Source organism: Varanus komodoensis, unplaced genomic scaffold, assembly GCF_004798865.1.
Source record: "Varanus komodoensis strain SLA01 unplaced genomic scaffold, ASM479886v1 scaffold2, whole genome shotgun sequence".
NCBI classification, from domain to species: domain Eukaryota; kingdom Metazoa; phylum Chordata; class Lepidosauria; order Squamata; family Varanidae; genus Varanus; species Varanus komodoensis.
The window spans coordinates 163,243-187,807 of NW_025335568.1; the positions used below are offsets into that span (position 1 = coordinate 163,243).

Sequence of the window (24,565 nt, forward strand, 5' to 3'; positions counted from 1 at the left end):
ATTTGTGGGGTCAATAAAAATGCTAAAAAGGAGATTTAGGTAGGCATCCCTTTGTTGACCAAATGGATTTATTCTTGAGAATAACCGGCTACCAGCGAATCCTTCCAGATGGCGCACCTGAGCTGTCCCCCGTTGGCCCTTTTAGACATTGTCATTAGAGAGTTACACGTAATACAGTTAACACTTTCGAATAGGCTGTAGAAGTAAAAAGCTACAAGGCGTGATCTCTCCCACTTGCATACCAAGGAGGATGCTGGGGGCGGGGGGGGGGAGCTATTGCATAGAAGGGAAGGAGGACAGGGTGGGCTGGTGTGAACTGCCCTTTCTCTGAGCTGCTGTTATCTGTTTCGTGCTAACTAGTTTTCTCTGGACAGGTGCCTGGTTAGTGTCAGCTGGGTTTCAAAGAGGCATGGGTGCCGATTTCTCAAACAGAGGGTTTTTCTCAGACCTGGTCATGGGCCATTGATTGCATGATTTAACCAGAGAACGTTCTACCTGTTGATTTGTGCATCGCCATCCATTGAGGAAGGTTTGATACGGAAACTGTGGTGGCAGTTGACGTTCAGCTAAATGAATTCTACAGGTAAAATGTGGAATGCCCCCAAGATCCTCCAGGGATGACTGACTGTGCATGGGCTCAAGGCATAGAATCAGGGAATAGTAGAGTTGGATGGGGCCATGAGGGCCATCAGGTCCAACCTGCTGCTGTTGCTGGGCACCGGTTTGCGCCATCCCACCCAGATGGTGGTCCACTTCTGTTTGACGGTCTCTAGGGTGGGAGCCCCCACCTCTCCAGGCAGCTGGTTCCCCTGCCGCCTTGTTCTGACGGTGTGGCAGGGCTGACGGCCATTGTGTGCAAGGAGAGAGATGCCCTGCCCGGCTTAGCTCTTTCTGGCTCTGCCGAGGCTCGCTTCCTGGAAAGCAGGACTAGGGGGGCCGCAGCCTGTGCCCCTCCCCACCTCCTGCCTGCTCTTGCGGTTGGAAAAAGCAGCCCTCTGGCAGAGGAGAGTTTGCCAGCCCCCGGAGAGCATCACGCGTTCTCTGGAGGAGCAGCCCTCCTGCGCCCTCCCTGCAGCTCTCACCAGGCAGAGCAAGGCTTGCTGGGGGCTGCAGCGGGAGGGTGGGAGCGGTGCCAAGCCGCTGATGGACAGGGCTGGGCAGCCCCCTGCCTGCCCTTGCCCACTTCTGCTCACCTGCTGCCCTCCGGTGTGGGGACGGTCCTGCCAGTGCTGCACGGAGGTCGGCTGGCTGGCTGGCTGTGGGGCCATGCCGTCAAGCGTCCTTGGGAGCCGAGAAGGCTGCCCTCGCGTGCTCGGGGGCACGGCAGGAGGACCGGGGCTGCTTTCGCCATCCAAGCTGCTGCGAGGGGCTGACTCGAAGGCAGAGCCCCTGGCTAGCGTCAGACAGCTGCCATCTCGGCCCACCAAGTAGGACCCCCACCCGTGTCCTGGAGAGGCACCCTTGCCAGCCCCCGGCAGCTGGTGGTGGGCCAGGTGGACTGAGGGGCTGAGGCGCTGGAAGGCCGCTTGCTGTGCCCCTCCCTCTGGCCAGGCCAGGCCAGGCAGCAATCCAGAGGTCTCCTGGCGCCTCGGCCCCCCCGCCCGCCCTTGCCTAGCCTCGGGGCTCTGAGTGGGCTGGCTGTGCTTGGTTAATGACCGAAAGGCGAGTTGTTTCCAGAACCAACTCCTTTGCCCTCTGTAACTGGCTGGCTACCTGTCCGCTCTCTCCTCAGGGCTTACCTCTCCTTGACCACCAAGACAGACCCCCCCGCCCCCCTGGAGGCCCCTCATCCCATGCGCCGCAGGAGCCAGTCCTCAGAGGGGGAGGCTGCGCTGCCACAGGCGCCTCAGGAAATTCCAGAGACTTGCTTCCTGGGCTGGTGATCCTCCCACCCCCCCTCCTGTTCCCCTGCCCCTGTTTGCTTAAGGACTGGCAAATGCCAGCCCAGGCTGGGCCGGCCAGACAGCCGCATGCGTCTTACTCATCCGGCACGGGGGAGGGCCTCCCTTCAGCCAAGCCGAGCCCCATGCTCCTCTGCAGAGTGGGGCGGAGGCCCTCCAGGTTCCAGGCAGACGAGGGCCTTTCGTTCCTCGCCCCCCGGCTTGAACCCAGGACCTTCTGGGTGCGGAGCAGGACTCCACCATGGGACCAGCCCTGGGCGGGGAATGCGTCATGCAGCCGCCCCAAGAGGGGCATGAGAAGGGGGGGCACACCTGGCCTCGTGTGCGCCATGCTCCTGCCCCACTTCTGGCAGGGCAACCGCCCCCTGACAGCACAGGGCAGAGCAAGCAGAGCTTCCGGGGGGCTCTTGACTGGCTTGGCACACACACTCAGCTGGGGGGGGCGGCGTATAGAATTGTCCCCCCCCCAATTCCTGCCAGGGAGGTAGGTGGTGCGTAAAGGACCACAGCTAGCCGTGGCCTGTAGCGGGTTTTAGCGACCTGGTCTAGCCAAGGGATCAGCGGCCCCCCTGGGAGGGCAGCGCACAAGCCTCGGGCCAGGCAGGCCTGGCGGACGGTGCTGCCTGGCAGTGGGGTGGGGGCAGGTTCGGAGAAATAGTTGCTGAGCACTCCTGTGAGAACCGGAGGGCTGCCCGCTTTGCTTGCTTGTGCCCTGCGTAGCATCGCCCTCCGGGGGCGAAAGGCTCGTTGCCCTCATGGGAGCGCTTGTAGCAACGGGAACTCCAGCGAGAAGTCACACGGGTGAGGAGCAGCCTGCGGAGGCCATGCTCCGCACAGGAGGCTCCAGGGAAGGCGATGCGTGGGGATGTGGAGACTGGTTGCCGTGCGTTCGGTGCAGCCTGGCGATCGCGTCGGAGTGGGCTGCCCCGGGCAAAGGCCTGAAGAGGAAGCCCTCCTGGCCGGCCGCGCGAGGCTGCTCCCCGTCCACGCCCCGCTGTGCTCCGCAGGCGGCAGAGCTCACGTTGGAAGGCTGGATGGAGAGCCACTGGCCCCGGCCCCGCTCACAATTCCCCGAGACCTCGTGGCATGGCCAAGCAGCAGCGTGTGGCCGCGAGGCTGCTCTCCGGCCGCGGCAGGGCTCCACGAGGAGAGCTGCCGCCGGCAGTGCCTGCTGCCCCGGGGGTGGCGCAGGGGGGAGGCAGGGCCATGGCCAGGCAGAAGTGGGGGCCTGTGGGGCGGGGAGGGGGGTCTGGAGTGCCGCGGAAGGCCAGGGGGCGCTGTAAGCAGGGCACGTGCCCAGCGCCCGGGGGCCAGGGCGGATTCCCCGGGCGCAGGGACAGCCGCGCCCCAGGAGAGCTGCAAGGGATGGGGCGCTGGCTCCAGGGCAGCCCTGGGGCCCACCTGCCCTGACCCCCTCCCTCTGTGCCCAGGTCAGGCGACGAGGAAGATGGGCCCGGCCCCGGGCAAGTGGGAGCTGCTGGGAGTGCTGTGCAGCCTCTGGCTCTGGGGGACCGTGGCCCAGCCAGGCACCCCGGCCCCCACAGGGCAGAGCCCAGGGGTCCCCCAGCTGCAGTTCCGGCTGGCCGGCTACCCCCGCAAGCACAACGAGGGGCGCATCGAGGTGCTGTACAACGGCGAGTGGGGCACCATCTGCGACGACGACTTCACGCTGGCCAATGCCCACGTCCTCTGCCGCCACCTGGGCTTCGTGGCGGCCACCGGCTGGACCCACAGTGCCAAATACGGCAAAGGAGTTGGTGAGTGGGGGCCGGGGCAGAGGAGGGACAGCGGGGCTCCTGGGCAGTGGGGAGCCGTGCAAAACAGCGACTCGGAGCAGAGCCTGGCCTGGCAGCAGAGGCGCCCGCACACCTCCGGGTCCCAGATGTAGCCCTGGGTTGCATCGCAGGTGAAGCTGAAGAACCAGGGAAGTGGTAACAGAAGCCTCTGGCTTTAAAGCATGTGCAGAGTGCCTTCCCCCATCACTGAATAACTGCAAGCTGCTCTCAGGAGCAGGAAGCTGCGTCCCGGAGGTTGCTTCAGGGCAGGGGGGTCCCGTGCTCGTTTGGCGAGACATCCCGCTTCCCCCTCACCGCTCCTGACCTGTCCGGCTGTGCCTGTTTAGGCCGCATCTGGCTGGACAACGTGAACTGCGGGGGCAGCGAGAAGAGCATCTCCAGCTGCCAGTCGCGGGGCTGGGGCAACAGCGACTGCTCCCACGAGGAGGATGCCGGCGTGATCTGCAAGGACGAGCGTCTCCCCGGCTTCAAAGACTCCAACATAATTGAGGTGGGCCAAGTCGGTGGGGCGAGCGGTGGGCACCCTCCCGCTGCCTCTGTGTCGGGAAGACTCTGGGGGCTGCTGTGGCTAGCCCTGGGCTGCCTGCTCGGCCCCCAGTCCCTGGCTTCGGTGCTGTGCTGTCTCTCCTCCCCCCGCCAGCTGACACACCATGGCTGGCTGCCGGCACGGCCAGGCCCCTGCGGGAGGGTGGCCTGCGGTGACTGCCTGGGCATGCAGCTCACATTGACTTTTATGACAAATATGTAAAGTAAGTAGTTAAAATGCAACTATTTAATATATTTGTAGGCTGCCTTTTAAGGTAAAGGTGGCTTCTAACATATACATTCACAATGCAGAGTTCTTAAAATTGCAAAACGGTGTAATACAACTACTGTAATTACTCATAAGAACTAGTGGCAACCTTAAAACTGGAAAAGTGTAGACCTGTACGAAAAATACCTGAGTCACTACAGCTAAAATCCTATCAAATATCCAGCATTCTTTAAGAGAAAGCCCGAGACAAGGAAGAGGCCTCTGGGACCTGCTGGTGGCCTGTGGCACCCCTCCGACCAGCAGGCTCGATGGGGCCATGCCCACCCACAGGTGGCCCCCTCCGCTGCGACAGCAGCCCCCGTGGGCCAGTGCCACATACTCCGCCGCCCGTGGGCTTTGTGGCTCCTTGGCTGGAAGCCGCCCGCCACTGCAGCTTTCAGCGCCACGGATGCTCTCCAAGGACGTGTCACCCACCCGGCAGGACCAGTGGCAGGCCCCGTCCCTGGCCTGTTGGCCAATGCTCTGCCCACGTCCTCGGCAGGCTGCGCACCGTGCGCACACGCCTGCGACTCGTGGGCTTCCTCGGGCCACTGCGAGGCGAGACCTCTGGGGGGCCCTGGCAGCACTTCCCTTCCCGAGACCGTCCCGCGCCCTCCTGTGCCAGTGGCAGGCGTAGGGGTGGGGGTAGGCGGGGGGCTGTTGGGACGCTGCCAGCTGTGCCGGGACTCCCAAGCACAGCTTTCCAGATGCCCCAGCCAGGCCTCCTCCACCATGTCTGCGGCGGTCCCAGGGCAGTGGTGCCCCCCACATCAAGCCGCAGCCCTCTGGTGTTCTCTACAGCTGTGGGTCAAAAATGTGGAGGGGAGACCCCACAGCAGGAGTGATCCCTGGAAAGGTGGGTCCCATGTGGGGCAGGCCCACCCTCCCCCCACTCCTCTTGCAGCTCCGGCTGTGGGTCACGCCGCGATTTGCACACCAGTCCTCGAGTGGCACTAGCCGCCTTCCCCAGGTTTCTGCCCTGGACTGGGCTCTGTGCTTGGTGGCCACGTGGCCCCTTCCAGCGCTGCCGTTCTTGTGCCGCTTCCTCTTGGATCTTCCTCCACCTTTGTTTACAAAAAGAAGGGACTGCGGCGCACCTAAAGCAGCAGTCCCTGGCAGGCCTCCCTTTCGCCTTCCTGCCGAGGGTCTCCTAACCTCACCCTGCAATTAACGACTTAATTTAGGGTTAGGGTTAAAATAGCTACCTTTTTGTCTACCTCACTCTCCCTGGATTGTGTATGGGCACAGTGCGGATCAGATCAAATGCAAGTATTGCAGTGGGGGATAAAAACAGGCCTGGTTTGTGCTCTGAGGGTGGGGAATGGGTGCCAAGCACCCATTCCAGACCCACCTCGCAAGGCCTCTGTGTGGGGAGGGGAGCCAAGGGGGCACGTTTGTCATCCAGCTGCTGGCTGAGCAGACTGGCCTGCCTGGAGAGATTGGGCTAAGAAAGCGACAAGGCAGCAGTTGGGTCTTATCAGGGAGGATGAACGGGCTGTGCAAACCCACGGAACTCTGTGGGCCTGGAATGGGTGCCAAGCACCCATTCCAGACCCACCTCGCAAGGCCTCTGTGTGGGGAGGGGAGCCAAGGGGGCACGTTTGTCATCCAGCTGCTGGCTGAGCAGACTGGCCTGCCTGGAGAGATTGGGCTAAGAAAGCGACAAGGCAGCAGTTGGGTCTTATCAGGGAGGATGAACGGGCTGTGCAAACCCACGGAACTCTGTGGGCCTGGAAGCACACCTTGCTGCCACCCTGGCCCTGTGCTTTCTAGTAAAGATCACTAGAAAGAAATGTGGGGGGGGGCGGTTTGATGATGCAATCAAGCAGCTTGTGCACCCCCTGCATCTCACGCGTGGCAGTGAGAGGCGACACCTGCCACCTCCTGCAGAGCCCGTCCAGCCCATGGGAGCTGCTGCCCAGCAGGAGGGAGGCGCTGCCTGGATTCAGATCGTTGCTCCCAGAAATTGCCTTGCAGCATCGGTGGCAGCAAGGAATTCTCCCGGCTGGACATTTCGGGGTGAATTGGGTGGGGCTTGGGGGCCCCCAGAAGCCAGGTTACTCAGAGGAGGTGCTGGAAAGCATCGGCTAAGGGCACTGTGTGGGGGGTGGGCAAGGGGGAGGGAGGCAGTGCCCTCTGGCTGCAGCCGGCCTACCGTGCGGCTGGGATCCCAGTGTGTTTTAAGGCGGCCCACTGGTGAGGGCCGTTTCCGGACGTGTGGCTGACTAATGGCAATCTCACTTGCACCCTATAATGGAAGTGCTGGAAAATGCCCCAGGCCATCCCTGAGCACCCCTTTCCCCTGTCCTGCCCAACCCGTCACATGTCTGCCCAGCGAAGGGCAACCTTGGGGAGGGGGGGGAGCTCAGGCAGAGCCTGGAGGATGGGAAGGGGCACTGCATGGGAACCGCCCTTCCGAGAAGGGAGGAGGAGGCGGCGCAGCGCAGCTGGAGGGCAGATGTCAAGGCGTACAGCTCCTTGCTGTGGGAGCCAAAAGCCAGGCCTGGGCTGTGGGACCGGTCCCAGAACAGAACAGATTCCATGCTGGGAGCCAGGAGGGAACGTTCCCCTCCGGCTGGCTAGTGGGGCGGGGGGGGGGGGCTTGCCTTGCCCTGCCAGCCTTCCCTGGCTTGGGCCCTGCTTCTTCCTCCTGTTTTTGGCATCCTGCAATCTGGGAAATATGTCTAAGCTACCGGGGAGCTCTGGCGGCCACTGATCTGCCTGAACGATGGGCTTCGACCGGCTCTGGCCTGGGAGGTCTGCATCTTGCCAGCAGCCTGTGCCCGGAGCCCCCCCTCTGCTCCTGCCCGAACCCTTCCAGCCCTTCCTTCCAGGGCGCTCAGGGCTTGCCCAGCTTCCCTCCAAGTGGCTTCTGCTCACCTCAGAGCAGCAGTTCGGTTCGTTCTCCAATTGCTGGAGAAATACGAGACGAAACGGCTGGGACGGGGCGGGCGGGGGGGGGGAGGCAGGCTGGGCTGGGATGACACACTCCACCCCCACAGCATTCCTCCTTTCCATTCGTCAGCCAAGCAGGAGGAAGCGGGGCCTGTCCAGCTTTACTTTGGAGAGCGAAAAGTGCGTGGTGGCTCAGCAAATAGGTCTCGGCCTGCAGCGAGGGGGCGCCGCGGACTCGTGCCTTTACCCTTGTTGCAGGAGTGGCTTTCTGCCTCTGCCGGCAGATCCCGCAGCCCCTGGTCTGGCTTCCCCCGTCGTCTTGGGGAGAGGGCCTCGGGGGCCCTCCCCTCTGTGGAGGCCAAGCCGGGCCAGGGCGCTTTCGGTGGTGCAGGCGCTTCCACCTCCAGCTGCCCCAGAGCAGCCTCCTCGTCCTTGCCCTCGCCCGCTGCTGCTCCCCCCGACTTGTTTTGCTCGCCTGCATGCAAGTTGGGCTCGCTCCCTTTCGTCTGAAAGCGGAGGGGTACCTGGCATGCAGGAGGGCCGACTCTTGTCCCCGTAACTTCCCCTGGGCTGGGCCTGATCTAGCGCCTGGATTTCGGCCAGGCTTGGAAGACCCTGTGGGTTCTGGCGAGGAAAGCAGGTTGGGGGGTGCGTATGGGTTTTCCTCCCAAGACGCTGCTTCGCGGAGGGACAAGGCTTCGGCAGGCAGGCAGGCACATGCTGCCCCCTTCTCTGCCATTTGGGAAGCTCCTGTTAATGGAAAGGGGGAGGGGGCTGCTGTCCTGGCATTTGTCTGTTTTCCGTGCCAAGTAGGTTCTTCTGGGACTGAACTAGAATTGTTCCGTTTGAGGAGGCTGCCTGCCAGGGACTTCTCTGCTGCAGCCGAACTAACATGGCAGAGACCAAGAGAATCTTCCCGCCATGTGCCCTGCATCGCTGGCATTTGAGCCCCATGACACAGCAATGGTGCCACCCTGAATGGCTTTGGAGGGAGCAGGAGGGGGCAGCTGCTGAGGCTTTTGGGCGCTGGGCAGCATGAGCCGGCAGGCTGCGCAGTTGGCTCGTGGGCCTGCCTGGCCCTTCCCATGTGGCCATCGGGCTGGCCACCGTGAGGGAGCAGGAAGCCCGGCTAGCAGGGCTCAAGCCCAGTTGGGATTCCGTGCTTGGCTTGTGCTCTCATGCCTGCTTTGCACCAAAGAGCCACAGGCACTCTCCGGACAAGCAGAGGAGGGGGCTGCCATGCCGAGGGTTGTGCCTAGCCAGTGGCTGCTGCAGAACAGGCTTCCTCCCCTTTCGAGATCAAGCCATGGGAAATTTGCTGTGGGAAGCAAGAGGGAGCAATGTCAGCTTGCCCCCATCCACAGTCTCTCCATGAGGCGGCCCAGGCCTGAGGCCCTGAAGAGCTGGGCGGAGAGAACAGCTCCCCAGCCTGCCTGCAAGTGGGACAGGCCAGGTGGCCTTCCTGGGGGGGACCCAGGGGCAGCTGCTGCGAGCCTGTGGGTTGGGGCCGCAGGGCTCCCGTGTAGGGCTGACCCCTCTTCCTCCCTCCCTCCCTCCAGACAGAGCAGAACCATGTGGAGGAGGTGCGGCTGCGGCCCGCAGTGTCCCACGCCAATCGGCCACTGCCTGTGATGGAGGGTATCGTGGAAGTCCGCCGGAGGAGCGGCTGGGCCCAGATCTGTGACGAGAACTGGGACAGCCGGAACAGCCGGGTCATCTGCGGCATGCTGGGTTTCCCTGCCGAGAAAAGAGTCAACCGCAATTTCTACAAGTGAGTGCAGGACGGCGTGTCTGCGTGTACCACGCACGCCTCTGCGTGCGCGTGGACTCCGGAATGCCCGCTTAGCCTGGCCGTGGAAGGACGGTCTCGTTGTTGTGTGTGGGGCTGCGACAGTGGGGACGGGGCAATGCGCTTGCCTTAGCCGGTGTGTTGGGTGCCTGCAGGTCTGGACACACGTGTGTGCTCTCCAATGGCCGGAAGGCTGGATGTGCGCAGAGACGCCCCGCTCCTTCCTGCTCTGGCAGCTGGCGCAGTCCCAGGTGGAACCACATTCTGAGCATGCGCTCCAGGCCTTGCTGGGCTCCCTGAACTGCGGCAAAACTGGCTGGTGGCACCGTGGCCGAGCGCCCCTTGGGCCAAGCTGGGCTGTCTGTGCGGGGGCTGGGGTCGCACAGGGGGCCTGCCTTGCACTCGACCGGTGAAAGGTCCCCAGATGGGAGCGTGCTTGGCCAGAGGGGAGGCCGGCCTTGGAAACTCGCTTTCAAGGTGGGCGGGATATGGCCAGAGCAAGCCTCAGGTGAGGGGGGCTGCTGCTGCAGGACTGCCACCCGGGGGTGGGGGTGGCACTGCCTGGTCCACAGTTCAGCTGAAGTAGCATAAAGGAAGACCTCTGTAGCGCTTGTGGAGCCTGATAGGTGAGCAGAAAGGTTCAGGCCCAGCTGTCTCTTGCGGTTCTGCGAGAGATGGATCTGCAGCCAGGTGGCATGAATCAAGCCACACTCCAATGTGCAGGGGAGGGCGGCATGACCCCTCGCCCCCGGAAGGGACTCCGCAGTTCACTTCTGGGGTCCACCCATTTGCCATAATCATTGCTGTCCCTCGAGAACAATGGAAGAGTCCAGAATTTTAGTGTAGTGGGAGAGGCACTGCAGAAACTCCAGCTCCAAAGGATCAGCAACCGGCAGTACGCCCCCGGCCCCTGTAGCAGCCCCCCAGCAGCAGTGGGAGCAGCTCGTGCTGCCCCCCCCCCCGCTCTTATGCAGGCCTGGGGGGCAGGAGCCACCCTCCATGTGAGGAAGTGGAGCCGAGCCCTGAGCAGACACGTCCGGAGTGTGCTGCTGGTGCTCCGCCGTGAGGTCCCCCTCCTTGCCTTCCTTCTGGCAACCAGCCCAGCCCTTCCTGGGCTAACTAGCTCCGTCATCCCCTCCCGGGAGCCCTGCGCAAGTGCACCCACGGTGGTGGCACACATGCTGCTTGTGAGGTGCTGCTCATGGGGCTGGCTGGCCCGGCCCGGCCCGGCCCACCTCGCCTCCCCTCGCCTCCCCTCCCCGCACATGCTTCAGGGGAGCAGCAGGAGATGGAGGCGCTTTGGCGTTCCCCCCACATGCCTTTTCAGGGAGCACTGCCTCGGCCTCACCCCCACATTGAGGGGGAAGCGGAGGAGGCTGAGGCAAGAACGGATATTTGGACTGGCCTTCCTGCCCACGGAAGGTCTCTTTGAACACCACTGGGGCCCCCTTCAAGCAGGTGCAGAAAGAAACTCCCCTGCATCCAGTGCGCCTTGCTCCCGAGTAGACACATCCGGCCACGTCCACCGTTCATGTTTCTTTCTTTCTGATAGTCGTGCCAAACACAGAGGGGCATGAGTGGCGCTGTGAGAAGCCAAAGGGCACTTGCGGCTCTGGGCACACGTGTCCATGTGAGGCCTGGGGCAGCCTGCAGGCCACGCGTGGCCTGGCTTCTTGCAGCGACAGACGTCTGAGGTGTCCGCCATGCAGCCCTCCCAGTGTTCCTTATCTCATCACCTTCATTTTCCGCCTTCCCGCCAGGGGCTGAGCACCTTGCCGGTGTTATCCTCACAGCGACCCTGTGGGGTGGGTGGTGCTGAGGCAGCGGCCGCTGGGGCCGCCAGTGGGAGATGGGGCACACCTGCCAGCCTGCCTCAGGGGGCGCAGCGTCCTGGGCGGCCCTCGCTTGGGGTGCAGCACTCTCATGCTCCCGAGAGTCCAGGGCCGCTCCTGAGCGTGCGCATGAGCAACTCCTCCTGCGTGCCTGCACACCGTTCTGGCCTTCTCCGTTGCGCCCATGGCACTGCCCCTCGACTTGTGGGAAAGCAGGCAGGACGAGGCACGGCATGTTGTGGGGCGTCAGGGGCTTGTCTCGCCTGTGCATGGGCGCCCCGGTGCCGAGGCGTCGCTTCTGCTCCAGGGCTGGAGAGGGCTGCCCCGGGGCCTTCAGTCTCCAGCTGGCCCCGAGAAGGCCCGGGGAAGTGCCACCGGGGAGCGGCACATGACCCCACACCCCACTCAGGGACTGCCCCACGGAGCCATCCCCCGGGCCAGCCCGGCAGCGCCTTTGCCCCCCTGAAGAAGCTGCTGGCTTTCCTTCCCAGGCAGTTCAGGCAAGCAGCCAAGGGCCGGAGGAGGCCAGTCCCTCAGAGGAGGTAATGGCGGGCCAGGCGGGCCCTGCCTTGAGGCAGTGGGCCAGTCAGGCACCGCCTGAGCCGCCGAGTCCAGCTGCATGACACTGTCCGACCTGGATTGGGTGCTGTGGATCCGGCGGCGGTGGAAAGGCCATGAACTTCATCCCCAAACCAGGGGGCCCTTGCCGCTTGCTTTCCGCCGCGGGCCAGGCCGGCTGGCAGGCCTGCAGTTTGGTGTCATGGGCTTCATCCGGACTCGGGGACTCTGCTGAATGGCTTTTTTTGGGGGGGTGCTTTGTGCTTCTTGCTTCCCCAGCCTCTGGGCCTTGCACTCGGTGAGTGTGCCGGGAGCGGCCCTGGAGGAGGGTGCCATCGTAGGAAGGGAAGGCCTTGCCCTACGTGAGCCACACAGACGGCATGTGTGCAGGGGTGGCTGAAGCCGGGGGGGGGGGGTTGTTTCACCTCTGTGACACCAGTGGGTTCCGCTTGGCAGGGAGCAAACCGCTTAGACCGAGCGAGCGAGAGCCATGTGTGTGCACAGGCTGCCCCCTAGTCCAGCATTTCCAGCACTGGCGGGCAGCAGCTGCTCCCTGGGCCCCACCTGGCAGCGCACCCTCTGCCGCCCAGGGCCAAGCGGATCCCAGCATGCCCAGCGAGGCGCTGCCGCAGGTCCATGCCCGCCGCCCCCCCGCAAGCATGGGGCATTGTTAGTGCTTTTGCCTCCCGCACCAGAATCCACCTCTAGAGCCCCCCAGAAATGCCCAGGGCAGGGAGGGTGCGCCGCCTCCCCGCGGAGTGGCGCCGGGCGCAGGCAGGGCTCGTCCGCTCGCGGCGCGGATGCGGCCCGGGCCTAGCGGGAAAGCGCCGCGGAGTACCCCCGCTGCCTTCCCCCGGGATGGACCGCGCCTGCTCGGGAGGGCGCTGCGAGAAAGAGCGGGGGAGCGGATCGGGGCCCGCAGGGGCGGCTGTGCACAGGCCACCCCCCTCCCCTCCCCCGCAGACCGGCCGCTTCGAGCGGGCCCGCCGCCGCCCCGCGCCCGGGGAGCCCCTCGAGCTGGCGGCGGCCCCGGAAGGGGAGCCGCCACGGGGCGAGGGGGGCGGGGGCGCGCGGTTGGCCGCTATCGGAGCCGGCCGGGCTCCCGTCCCGGGGCAGCGGCGGGCAGCCGCTCTGACCCGGGCAGCGGCGGGCGCCTCTCCCAGCCAGCGCGGCTGCCCCGCGACGGACGCGGCCGGCCGTGCCGGCGCGCCGCTCCCTTGCGGCCCCGGAGGGGCTGGCGAGGCCTGCGCGGGACCCGAGCGCCCGCCCAGGCCAGACAAAGCCCGCAGTGTGCGCCTCCCGCCCGGGAAGAGTGACTCACCCGCGGGCAGCGCCCCCGCCCCCCGCCGCCGGTCTCGAAGAAAGCGCCTCTTTGCTGCAGCGGCGGGGCGGGGGGGGGGGGCGCGGCCGCACAGTGCGCGTCTCCCGCGGGGGCCGGCGAGGGCCTGCCCGCCCGCGGCCGCTCCCGCCTTGCCTTGAAAGGGCCCACGGGGGCCGAGGAGGCACCCAGGCGCTCCCGCCCAGCGCCCCCGTGAGGCCACGGGGCAGATGCGGGGGGGGGGCGCTCTTCCCGCCTCTCGTGGGGGGAGGCGAGATGCCCTCCCGCTGCCCCCAACGGGGAGGCAGGCGGGTCAGACAGGCCCCCTGCTGCGCCGGCCCCTTGCTCTCTTCTCGGGGCGGGGGGACAAGACCCCCATGCCCGGTCTAGAGAGGAGGCCCGTTTCCCCCCTCCCCATGAGCGCCCGGGTACTGGGCTTGGCACTGTCTGCCCCAGCACCTGGAGGCTCCTCCCTCGCCCCTCCCCGCTGCTTGCTCAGGGCAGCTGCTGGAGCCCAGCCAGCAGAGGGGCCGCTCTGCCTCCCTCTTTGTGCTCCCTGTTGTCGGGAGGGGTAGTTGCCCAGCCGCCCGCCTGTTCTTCCGTGTTGGGGGGCAGGCATGGCGGCAGGCGCCTGGCAGGTGCCCCGGCTGGCCCCTCGCTCTGGCGCAGTGGCTGCTCTTGCATGTGCCTCCGGCATGGGCACGGGGCTCTTCCGGCCGGAGCGGCGCCTGCGGAGGGGCCTTTCACGCTCTTCTTCTGTCTGTTTTCCAGGCCAGTCTCCAAGCCTCACCCCAAACATGGAGGCAGGAAAGACTTTAGGGGCGGCAAGAGGTAATGGGGGAGCTGCTGCTCTGCCCGGGGGCCGGATGCCGTGCCTGGGCTGGCGCTGGCTGTCCGTGCCAGGCAGCCTTCAGGAGGCGCTGGAGGGCAGCGCTGAGCAGGCCTCTCCTCTCCTCCTTGCCCCGAGCCCCAACGCTGGCTGTCGGCGAGCCCAGAGTAGCTGTGGCCTGGAGTTCTGGGGGCCTGGGGGGACCGGTGAGTGCACGGCCGGCATCTCATGGCCCCTCGCAATCCCGCGCAGTGACCCCCTGCCCGGCTTCCTTTCAGGCTGTTGACGCAGCACCAGCAGCTGAACTACTGGCTGCACTCGGTGGACTGCCGGGGGCACGAGGCCCACCTCTCCTTGTGCTCCTTCGAGTTCTACAAGGGCAACACGACTGGCGCCTGCCAGGGCGGGATGCCTGCCGTGGTGAGCTGCATCCCTGGGCCCCTCTTTGTGCCTGCCAGCAACACGCACAAGAAGAAGAGGCGGCAACAGCAGCAGCAGCAAAGGCCGGTGAGTGAGTGGGGAGGCGGGGGCCCTCACAGGGCACCAAGCTGGCTGTCTGGCTTGCTAGAGGCACAGGGTGGGTGGGCGCAGAGGGCACCACACTCAGTGGCTGACCGCCTCCCTGGACCTAGTCAGAATAGTAGCCTTGGAAGGGTCCCCCGAGGCCACCTCCCAGGCAGCGCAGGCCACAAGCTGAAGCCTCCCTGACAGAGGGCTGCCTCCAGTGTGGGAGAGCCCATCATCCCCATGATACTGCTCTGCTAGTCGGGAAATCTGGCTTCCTGTGGCTTAAGCCCATTATTCCGTGTCCTGAACTGGGATGATGGAGAAGAGATCCTGGCCCTGCTCGGTGTGGCACCCTCGCACCCCCATCGGTCTTCTCTTGAGGCAAAACATGCTCGGCCCATCAGTCTCTCCTCACAGGCTTTGTTTCCAGTCCCTGGATCATCCCTGTTGCCCTCCCCTGACATTTTTCCAGCTCATCTGCATCTTTCTTCAACTGTGGTGCCCAGAATTGGACATGGGACTCCAGAGGAGGCCTCACCAGTGCTGTATAGAAAGGAACTGGTACCTCACTTGATTTGGAAGTGGCACTTCTACCAACACAGCCCAAAATAGCACCTGCCCTTTTTGCAGCCACATCACCTTGTTGACTCATACTCCACTTGTGAGCTGCAACAATTCCAAGATCCTTCTCACCTGCAGCCTTGTTGAGCCCAGTATCTCCATCTTGTAGTGATGCTTTCGGTTCCCTTTTCCCAAGTGCAGGACTTGGCATTCATCCCTCCTGAACGTCATTCCGTCACTTTCAGCCGAGCGCGCCAAGCTATCAAGATCTCCCTGAATCTTGGTTCTGTCTTCCGGGATGTTCGCTCTCCCATGCAGTGCTGTGTCCTCTGCAAATCTGACCAGCATCCCCTGCACCTCTCCACCCAAGTCATTAACAAAACCATGGCAGGGCACTGGGCCCAGACTGAGCCCGCAAGCACCCCACCCATCGCCCCCCTCATCTGAGAGGGTGCCATTGAGGGGTGCCCGCTGAGTCCAGTTCCATAGCCAGCTCTGGATCCACCTGACAGTTACTCCATCCCAATCATTTTAGCTGGCTTGCTGATTGGAATGTCATGCAGCACTTTGTCAAAGTCTTCGCCGAAATCAAGGCAGCTTATGCCCACAACATTCCCACAGTCCATCAGGGAAGTCACCCAATCAAAAATGAAATCAGATTAGTCTGGCAGGACTGCTTCTTGGTAAGTCCATGTTGGTTTCTAGTAATAACTCCATTATCTTCAAGGTGCACACAGACTGACTCCTCTATTATCTCTTCCAGAATTTTCCCAGGGATCGATGCCTGGCTGACTGGGCTGTAGATCCCAGGGTCTTTTTTCCCATCCTGGAAGACCGAGACAACATTAGCCTGCCTTCAGTCATCTGGCACGTCTCCCATCTTGCATGATTTCTCAGAGATAATAGAGAGTGTTCTGAGAGCTCTTTTGCCAGCTCCTTTCCTATTCTAAGATGCAGTTTGTAGGATCATAGAAGTGCAGAGTTGGAAGGGGCCAGGAAGGCCATCAGGTCCACCCCGCTGCTGTGACAGGGCACCAGTCCACACCATCCCACTCCAAGGGCTGCCCAGTTTCTCTTTGAATGTCCCCAGTGTGGGGGAGCCCCCCACCTCTCCAGGCAGCTGGTCCCACTGCCCCTTTGCTCTGACAGTGAGGAAGCTTTTCCTGATGTCCAGCCTGAACCTGGGTTGTTGTAACTTGAGCTGATTATTCTGTTTCCTGTGCTCTGGTACCAGTCCATCAGGCTCTGGAGAGTTGAAGCCCTTCAAAGAAATTATATTCCTTGACCATTTTTTCATTAAACTGAAGCTTCAATCCAGACCCTTCATTTGTACTTCATTTCTGCTTGGGATGTCATAGACCTGCTTTTGAGAAAGGCAGAACCAAAGGGGAAATCGAGCACTTTGGGGTTTTCGGCATCATCTGTTCCCAATTTGCCCTCCTCACTGAGAAGCTGAGCCACCTTTCCTTTCTCTCGTTTACTGTGAACTTACCCCAGAAAGGACTTCTTGTTGGTTTTGGCTAGCCTCAGCTCATTCGCAGCTTTAGCCTTCTTCCTGACTTCATTCCCGCACCTCCGTGTCACTTGCCTGGAGTCTTCTCTTGTTATTTGGCCTCCCTTCCATACACGTCTTGTTTGTTTTTAACTCACTTCCAAGATTCTTGTGGAGCTACACCGGTTTCTTCTGCCATCTGCTGTCCTTTGTTTCTGTTGGAATTCTTTGTCATCGTGCCTTAAAAATTTCCTTTTAAAAAAACGCCCTCCCTTCTTGGATTCCTCTTTCCCTCGGGATCACTTGCCACAGAACCATACTTACCATGGTCCCGGGTTTATTAAAATTGGCTCCCCCAAAGTCCAGAGCAAGCGTACGGCTGCCCTCCAGTGTCGCTTCCCGTACAATCAAGGACTCGGGCGTGCTGAGGCCACCCTCCCCAGAGCTCCCGTGGCTTCCGCTTCACCTGCGCTCCCCTCCCTCAGTCGGGGTCGAGCCGAGGGCAGCCGGCCCTGTGCTCCCTCGCCGCCTGCCGTGCAAGGGTGGCGAGAGCTCGCACGGCCTCTGTGTCGTCCACAGCAGCGGGTCAGGCTGAAGGGGGGGGCCCGGCCCAGCGAGGGGCGCGTCGAGGTGCTGAAGGACGGCGAGTGGGGCACAGTCTGCGACGACCGCTGGAACCTGGTGACGGCCAGCGTGGTGTGCCGCGAGCTGGGCTTCGGGAGTGCCAAGGAGGCCCTGACGGGGGCGCGCATGGGCCAAGGTGAGCGGCGGCAGCGCCCGGGAGGACCCGGCTGGCCGCGGCTGGCCTCGGGACGAGCCCAGCTGGGGCTCGGCTTCAGGGCCCCGCTGCCTCCGGCCGCCATCCCAGTCGCCTCCAGGCAGGGTGGTCACCTCCCCTGAGCCCCGGAGCGTCTGCCGTGGCTGTGCTGCCCCTGTGCCCACCCCGCCCTGTCCCCACAGCCCTCTGGGCAGGGGCTCCCTGTGGGCCACCAGCAGCCGTAGGGCCGGGGCAGGCTTCAGGGGCTGCTCTGAGGGGCAGGCACTGATCGCGCCCCCGCCCCCCACAGGCATGGGCCAGATCCACCTGAACGAGGTGCAGTGCCTGGGGTTCGAGAAGACCCTGTGGAGCTGCCCACGGAAGAACATCACCCAGGAGGACTGCAAGCACACGGAGGACGCCGGCGTGCGCTGCAACGTCCCGTACATGGGATTCGAAACCACGGTCAGCTGTGCAGAGGGGGATCGTGGGGGGGGGGCGCTGCCTGCCTTCCCTCTTCGCCCCCCTGCTGGACCCCGGAAGCAGCCCTGGCCCTCCTCCAAAGTGGAGAGCCTCCACTTGGGGCGCCGGGGCTGGTCCAGCCCAGCCCAGCCCAGCCCAGCCCAGGGGTTGCACGCCTGCCCCTGGACACGCCACCCCCTCTGGGCCAGGAACGCGCCGCCCATTGGCCTGTGGAGGGCATGCTCCCCGCTCCCGCATCCCCTTCCCTGCTCCCTTGCTGGGGAGCAGGAGAGGAGGAGGAGGAGGAGGAGGGGCCCTCCCTCCCATGCACTGCAGTGGCTCGGTGGGGCGCAGGCATTTCCCCTTGGCACTCCTCTGACCCTGGGAGAAGCCTGGTGAAGGGGAAGGGGGCTGCCTGGAGCAAAGAAGCCCCTTCCTCAGGCCGTGGGCCGGGCCGAGCTCCCATGCGGCGGCTGCATTGCTGGCACGCCGGCAGGGCACCCTCCTCCCCGCGAATTGCCACCGGGCAGCGTCCTCGGAGGCCCACGCTGGTGGAGGAGGAGGAGGCGGCGGCGGCAGCTGCTCGCCTCGCCCCGCCCCGCCTCGCCCCGGGAGAGGTCCGGCCAAAGGGCGCCACCCCCACGGGAGCCCAGCCGGGGTGCTGCGCGCGTGTGCCTGGGGGAGCCCCCTCTCGTCTGGACAACCACTTGGGTGCCGCCTCGCAGAGGCCGCAGGAGGTGTGGGATTATGGGATGCTGGAGGCAGTGTCCGTGAGACACCGTGACCAGCACAGGTGACCTTGAGGCCAGCGGGAGGCAGCTCGCCTCCTGAGGCTGCCCCCCAAGGAGCAGCCGTGCCCATCCCCACGGCCTCATGCAGGGTGCTGGGCTGCTGGCAGCGGGCAGGGGCCAGCGCCGTGGCCCGCCGGCGAGACCCGCCTGCCACCCGCAGGCCTCGGCACGAGCAGGGCCCACTGGTGCTCCCACCGGGCCACCTCTGCCGACCGGCACCGGCCCTCCCCTTCTGCTCAGCTGCCGCCCCGCTGGAGGCCATGCAGAGCTCTGGCAGGTGGTTGAGCCTGGAGCCGGCACTGCCTTCGTCACTCGTGGCCCTTGGGATGGGCAGGGGCCGCCCTCGTCTGCGCTTCACCCCCACAGCGTTTCCCAGCACTTCTCCTGCCACCTGTCCTGCCACGGCAATGCTGGAGGCCTGGCCTCTCGCACTGGGCCCCGGTGAGCAGCCCCGGGAGGCCCCCCGGACCACAAGGGGCAGGGGGCAGCTGCTGCAGAAGGCGGGCCGAGGCGCAGTCCAGCCGAGGAGGGCCCAAGGGGGAGCGGAGGGGGCAGAGTGGGGGCCCCACGCTCACTCCCTTCCGGGCTTCTCCGCAGATCCGCATAGTTGGCGGCCGGACCACGTTTGAGGGGCGCGTGGAGGTGAAGCGAGCCGGGAAGTGGGGCACCGTCTGCAGCACAGGCTGGGGCACCACCGAGGCCATGGTGGCGTGCCGGCAGCTGGGCCTGGGCTACGCCATGCATGCCGTGACGGTAAGTGGGGTGGCCGGGCTCGGGGTGGGAGGGGGCGGGGGGCCCACCGGGGCGGGGCAGAGGGAGGGCGGCCGGGCCGAGCGGGTGGCGGCAGGAAGCCGCCGTCCGCACCCCGGTGCCTGGGGGAGCTGGCCTGCCACACATCCCGCATGGTGCGCTGTCTCTCCAAGGAAACGTGGTACTGGGACGCCAGCAACGTGACGGAGATGGTGCTGAGCGGGGTGAAGTGCTCGGGGCAGGAGCTGGCGCTCAGCCAGTGCCAGCAGCACCGCGCCGTCAACTGCCAGAAGACGGGGACGCGCTTCGCCGCGGGCGTCATCTGCTCCGAGAGTGAGGGGTCGGCCTTGGCTGGGGGGTCTGGGGCGGGTGTTCCCCGGCTTATTGTGGGCTCGGGTGGGAGCCCCTCACTCGTGGCTGGCCTTGCCGCAGCGGGATGCTCTCCCTGGCCCCGGAGCGCCTCATGGGGGAGCGAGGCAGCGGAAGAGGGAAGTGGGCCGAGCGGGTCTTCCGATGCCCCCGGTCGGAGCAGGGTGCCGTGGCCCAGCGCCTGCACTGCCTCAGCCCGGGTGCAGCCCCATCCTGCCCCACCCCACCCGACCGCCCGTTGCCTCTTCGCAGCCTCTTCAGACTTGCTGCTGCATGCGCCGCTGGTGCAGGAGACGGCGTACATCGAGGACCGCCCTCTGCACATGCTCTACTGTGCTGCAGAGGAAAACTGCCTGTCCAGCAGCGCCCGCCATGCCAACTGGCCCTATGGGCACCGGCGTCTCCTGCGCTTCTCCTCCCAGATCCACAACACCGGCAGGGCCGACTTCCGCCCCAAGGCCGGGCGCCACTCCTGGGTCTGGCACGAGTGCCATGGGTAAGAGGCGCTGCCCGGCCTGGCCTGGCCCGGCCCGGCCCGGCCCTCGCTCCCCAGGGGTGGGGGCCTCCCTGCCTCCCCCAGCCCTCCCCCAGCTCACCCTCCTGGCTCCACCCAGGCACTACCACAGCATGGACGTCTTCACCCACTATGACCTTCTGACGCCGAATGGCACGAAAGTGGCCGAGGGGCACAAGGCCAGCTTCTGCCTGGAGGACACGGAATGCCAGGAAGGTGGGATTGCTCCCGGGGGCGGGTGGGCCAGGCGGGCGGCTGTGGGGGGCACCCTGCCAGAGGGCCTGGCTGTCCGTCAGCACGTGCCGAGGCAGCGGCAGCTCTGCCCTCCCTCCCTCCCTCCCTCCCTCCCAGGGCCCACGTCCATGAGGGGAGGAGTGCCAGGGACCCACAACGGGGACTGACCCCCGCCCTTCTCTTGGGCAGACGTGGGCAAGCGCTACGAGTGCGCCAACTTCGGGGAGCAGGGCATCGCTGTGGGCTGCTGGGACCTCTACCGCCATGACATCGATTGCCAGTGGATCGACATCACGGACGTCAAGCCAGGCAACTACATCCTGCAGGTGAACAGCGGGTGGAAGGGAGTGCGTGAGGACAGGCCAGTGGGAACGAAAGGGCCAGTGGGGGCCTGTTTGCGGGAGTTGGGGGGCACAGCGGTGCCTCCCCTCGCTAGGCCGGGAAAGGTTCGCGTTGCCTTTTGTGGTTTGCAAACAAAGCGGCTGTGGGGTAAAATGTTTATCAGCGGCAGCAGCAGCGTTCGTATTTCCTGCCTGCCTGTTTCAACTTCAAGCTGCCCAGAGCAGCATCGCTGCACAAGCGCGAGCAGGATGGGAGAGCAGCAGGGAGCTGGAGGCAGGAGACAGTGGCCCCGCAGCTGTGGACTGGGCTGGAAAAGGCCCGGGCAGCTTCCAAACATCGTGGGGGGGGGCAGCGCTTTGCCAGGAGCACAGCAGCACCCCACTCTCTGTGGAGAAGGCTCCCCTCTTGCACTCCCAGCCGCCGCGGCCCAGATAGGAGCAAGGCCTGAGGCGGCAGAGCCTCCTGCGAGGATGGTCCGTGTTGTGCGGGAACGATGGGCCTGCAAGCGACCCCGTCCCAGGCTGCTGAGGGCCGAAAAGTGAGGCGCCAGCACGAGGCAGAGGGTCTCCACCAATGTAGTCCTGACCTGAGCTGCCCTGTGTTGCTCCGGCTGCGTCTTCCTTCTCTGGGAGCAGTGCAGGTGGCAGTCCAGCCCCCGGAAGCACCTGGGCCACGGCTGCCCCAAGCATCTGGCACCCTCCCAAACTGCACACCAGCTTTTTCGGGGAAGCACAGCCAGGACAAAGCCCGCTCTGGCGCTCTGCTCGGACCACCACAGCAGTCAGCAGAAAACTGGTTTGTCCCTCATAGAGCAGCCTCATCAAAGCATCTCTGGCAACGAAGGACGGCGACTGCCCCGGACATCCGGCAGCCTCCAGCTTCTGTCTTTCAACATGGGACAGCCTTCTGCAGCTGAAGTGCAAGAGTGACGCACAGTTGGCCACGTCGCACTGATGGCCTGCGGCACTGATCCGTTCATCTTTTTCGGTTGTGGGACAGGTGCTCGCTCCCCACCTGCCCAAGCGGCCTCTCTCCTCACTTCCGTTCTCCCTCTCCCATTACGGAAGCTGGAGCTGAGCGGGTGCCTGGAGCTGCTGGCTTGGAGGAAGCACTGGCAGCACAAACACAACCGGAAGAATCTACCACTGCAAGACGTGCTGTTGGGCATCAGCCTTCGTTCCTTCCAGGAAGGATGGCATCATCCCAGATAGGGAATCCTTGGCTCAACAGCACTGCAAGCTCCTGGAATTGTTGCAGATCAAGGCCGACTGCGAGTTGTCAGTGTGACGTGGCTGCAAAAGGGGCGAGTGCTATTTTGGGCTGCGTTAACAGAAGCATCACTCTCAAATCTTGAGAAGTGCTCATTCCCCTCCATTCTCATTCGGCCTCATCTGGAGCACCGGATCCTGTTCTTGGCGCCATAGTTCAAGAAAGATGCAGGCAGGATGGAGAGGATTCAGGGGAGGGCAACAAGGATGATCCAGGACTGGAAGCCAAGCCCTGTGAGGAGAGAGCGAAAGAACTAGGCATGTTAGGCCTTGAGAAGACTGAAGAGAGACATGATAGGGCTGCACACGCACTCGAAAAGTTGACACGAAGAGGAAAGGCAGAGAGCAGGACATGGAATAACAGACTCAAGTTGCAGGAAGCCAGGTTCTGGCCGGACATCAGGAAAATTTTCCAGACTGTTGGAGCTGTGTGACAGTGGAACCCGTGACGTAGGGAGGCTGTTGGCTCTCCCACACTGGAGGCATTCAGGGTGCAACCGGACAGCCATCCGAGAGGGATGATGTAACTTGGTGTCCTGCAAGAGCGGGGGGGTTGGACCTGATGGCCTTCTGGCCCCTCCCGGCTCTCCTGTCCTGATGCTGCGATTCCTGGAGCAGGAGAGAGACTGTTCATGGATATCGGAGTGACTGCCAAGTCCAGCAGAAGCTGTGGGGCAGAGTCAGACAGCAAGGCTTCTGCTTGTGAGCTCCTGGCAAGGGACTGCCCCTACTTCAGCCTGGGCGGACTGCGTGCCTCTCCCTGTCTGGGCAAAGGGCCCTGGGCAGCTGGGGCGGGGGGGGGGAGGTGACCAGGCACTGGCCACAGCAAGCACATAAACCTCAGCTCTGCCACGAGGCCTGGGGGGAGCCTCTGCCCACCCCCGTCTCCTTTACCCAGGAAGAGGAACAGCTGGCTATAAGCCAGCCGAGTCTCCCAGGCTGAGGGGTCTGGGCCTCTTTGCCTCGGCTGCTCAGCACACAAGCCGGCACCCCAGAGGGGCTTTACGGCAGCAGCTGCAGGCGGGAGGAGCTGCTGCAGACATGCGGGACACGGCAGATCCGCCTCAGGCGCGCTGCAGGCACCGGCTGTGTCGGGGGGGCCGGCCTGGCGAGCGCGGTGCCAGCAGCCTCCACGGTTGCTTTGCAGGTCGTGATCAACCCCCGGTACGAGGTGGCCGAGAGCGACTTCACCAACAACGCCATGAAGTGCAACTGCAAGTACGACGGCCACCGCATCTGGGTCCACAGCTGCCACATAGGTACGGGGGCTGCTTGCGTTGGGGGCACCTGTCACGCGGGAAGGGGGCCTGCCAGGGTGCAGCCGCCCCAGGCTACTCACACCCTTGTCTGCCGCAGGCGACGCTCTCAGCGAGGAGGCGAGCAAGCGCTTCGAGCAGTACCCTGGCCAGCTCAACAACCAGATCGTGTAGCCGGCAGCCCCAGCAGCTGCTGGGCACCAGACTGTGCCCCGGGGCACCCGCAGCCGGGAGGCGGAGTGGCCGAGACGCAGGACCAAAGGCCATGACACCAGGAGCGGCGGAGCAAGGAGGCTGACCGGCCGCGGGCGGATCACCACCACGCTTGCAGCCCCCCACCACGTCCGGGGCCCGGTCCGGAGGGCAGCCGCAGCCAGGCCTCCCCCTCCCGTCCTGAAGCAGGATGGCTCTGCGAGCAGGTGGCCAGGGGGGCGGCAGCACAGGGCCCGGGCTGGGGGGCCGGGCTGCTGCCTCCTGGGCAGTTTCCCTCTCCCCACCCCGCCCAGCCCCTCCTGGCGCCAACAGCCGCCAGCCACACGTGGCAGAGGCCCACTGGGCTCTCCAATAAAGCGCACTTCCTTGGTCCAGACTCGCCTGCCCGTCCTGCGCGTGTGAGGGGGAATGGTCAGCACCCTGCCTGGGGTGGGACCTTTGTGGGGTCCATCCTGTCACAGCGGCCGCAGGAGCGATGCAGCTGTGGGGTGCCACGCTAGCACCTGGGGGGGGGCACTGTGAGGGAGATGGGGTGGGGGTGCAGCACAGGTGGGGCAGATGCTTCCCCAGCACTGCAAAGCCAAGCCAGACACTCCCCCCCACCCCCAGCACTGAGAGCAATGCACCCGTTTCCTGGGCAGAAACATGCCCCCCCCCCCACCCAGCCTGTCCTCTTTCCTGCCCAGGTCCTGAGGAGGGACAACAGGACTTGTAAGGAGCCCCCATCTGCACAGCACCCCCTGTGGATGGCACCCTGGGACTCGACAGCCCCCCTATCCTGCAAATCAAATCCCCCCCATACCCTCTGGCAGGCACTGGCTGGGGCAGCAGTAGCTAGGACGGCCTTCTCGGGGCAGCTCACGGGGTCAACAGCCAGCAGGTCCACCGGTCCCCTCCCAAGCCCTCGGCCTGCGTGTGGGTGCGTGGCTCAGCCCGCCAGCCGCCCCGGGGCTCATGGCACACAGCGGCCATCGCACTGCATCGATGCCCCACCTTGCCTCTTGCAAGGAACCAGAGGCAGCTTGCAAGCCTTGCCTCTCCATCTGATCCTCACAGCCTCACAACCTTGAGAGGTAGGCCAGACCAGGGGCAGTGACTGACCAACCCAGGCGCTGGAAGGGGCCAAAAGGCCATCAGGTCCCCCCTGCTCTTGCAGGACACCAAGTCGCACCATCCGCCCCAGATGGCTGTCCCATTTCTTTTTGAGTGTCTCCAGCAAGGGGAGCCCATGACATCTAGGCAGCCGGCTCCTCTGTCATACCACTCTCTGACTGCCAGGAACTCCTCCTGGTGCCTCGTCTGTCTGGTTTCTTTTAACTCAAGTCCGTCATTCCATGT

At 64.4% G+C, this 24,565-nt stretch overlaps 1 protein-coding gene across 1 annotated transcript; it reads left to right on the forward strand.

Moving 5' to 3' along the window:
• The first annotated feature begins 464 nt into the window (after positions 1-464).
• LOXL3 (lysyl oxidase like 3) lies at positions 465-23,490 on the forward strand. The gene is made up of 14 exons (XM_044429452.1): positions 465-583; positions 3,332-3,658; positions 4,024-4,187; positions 8,945-9,156; positions 13,990-14,218; positions 16,851-17,031; positions 17,339-17,493; positions 18,879-19,034; positions 19,205-19,364; positions 19,653-19,896; positions 20,015-20,130; positions 20,338-20,474; positions 22,906-23,017; positions 23,115-23,490. The coding sequence occupies exons 1-14, from the start codon at positions 571-573 to the stop codon at positions 23,186-23,188; spliced, it is 2,280 nt and encodes a 759-aa protein (XP_044285387.1). The 5' UTR covers positions 465-570; the 3' UTR covers positions 23,189-23,490.
• Positions 23,491-24,565: the final 1,075 nt, after the last annotated feature.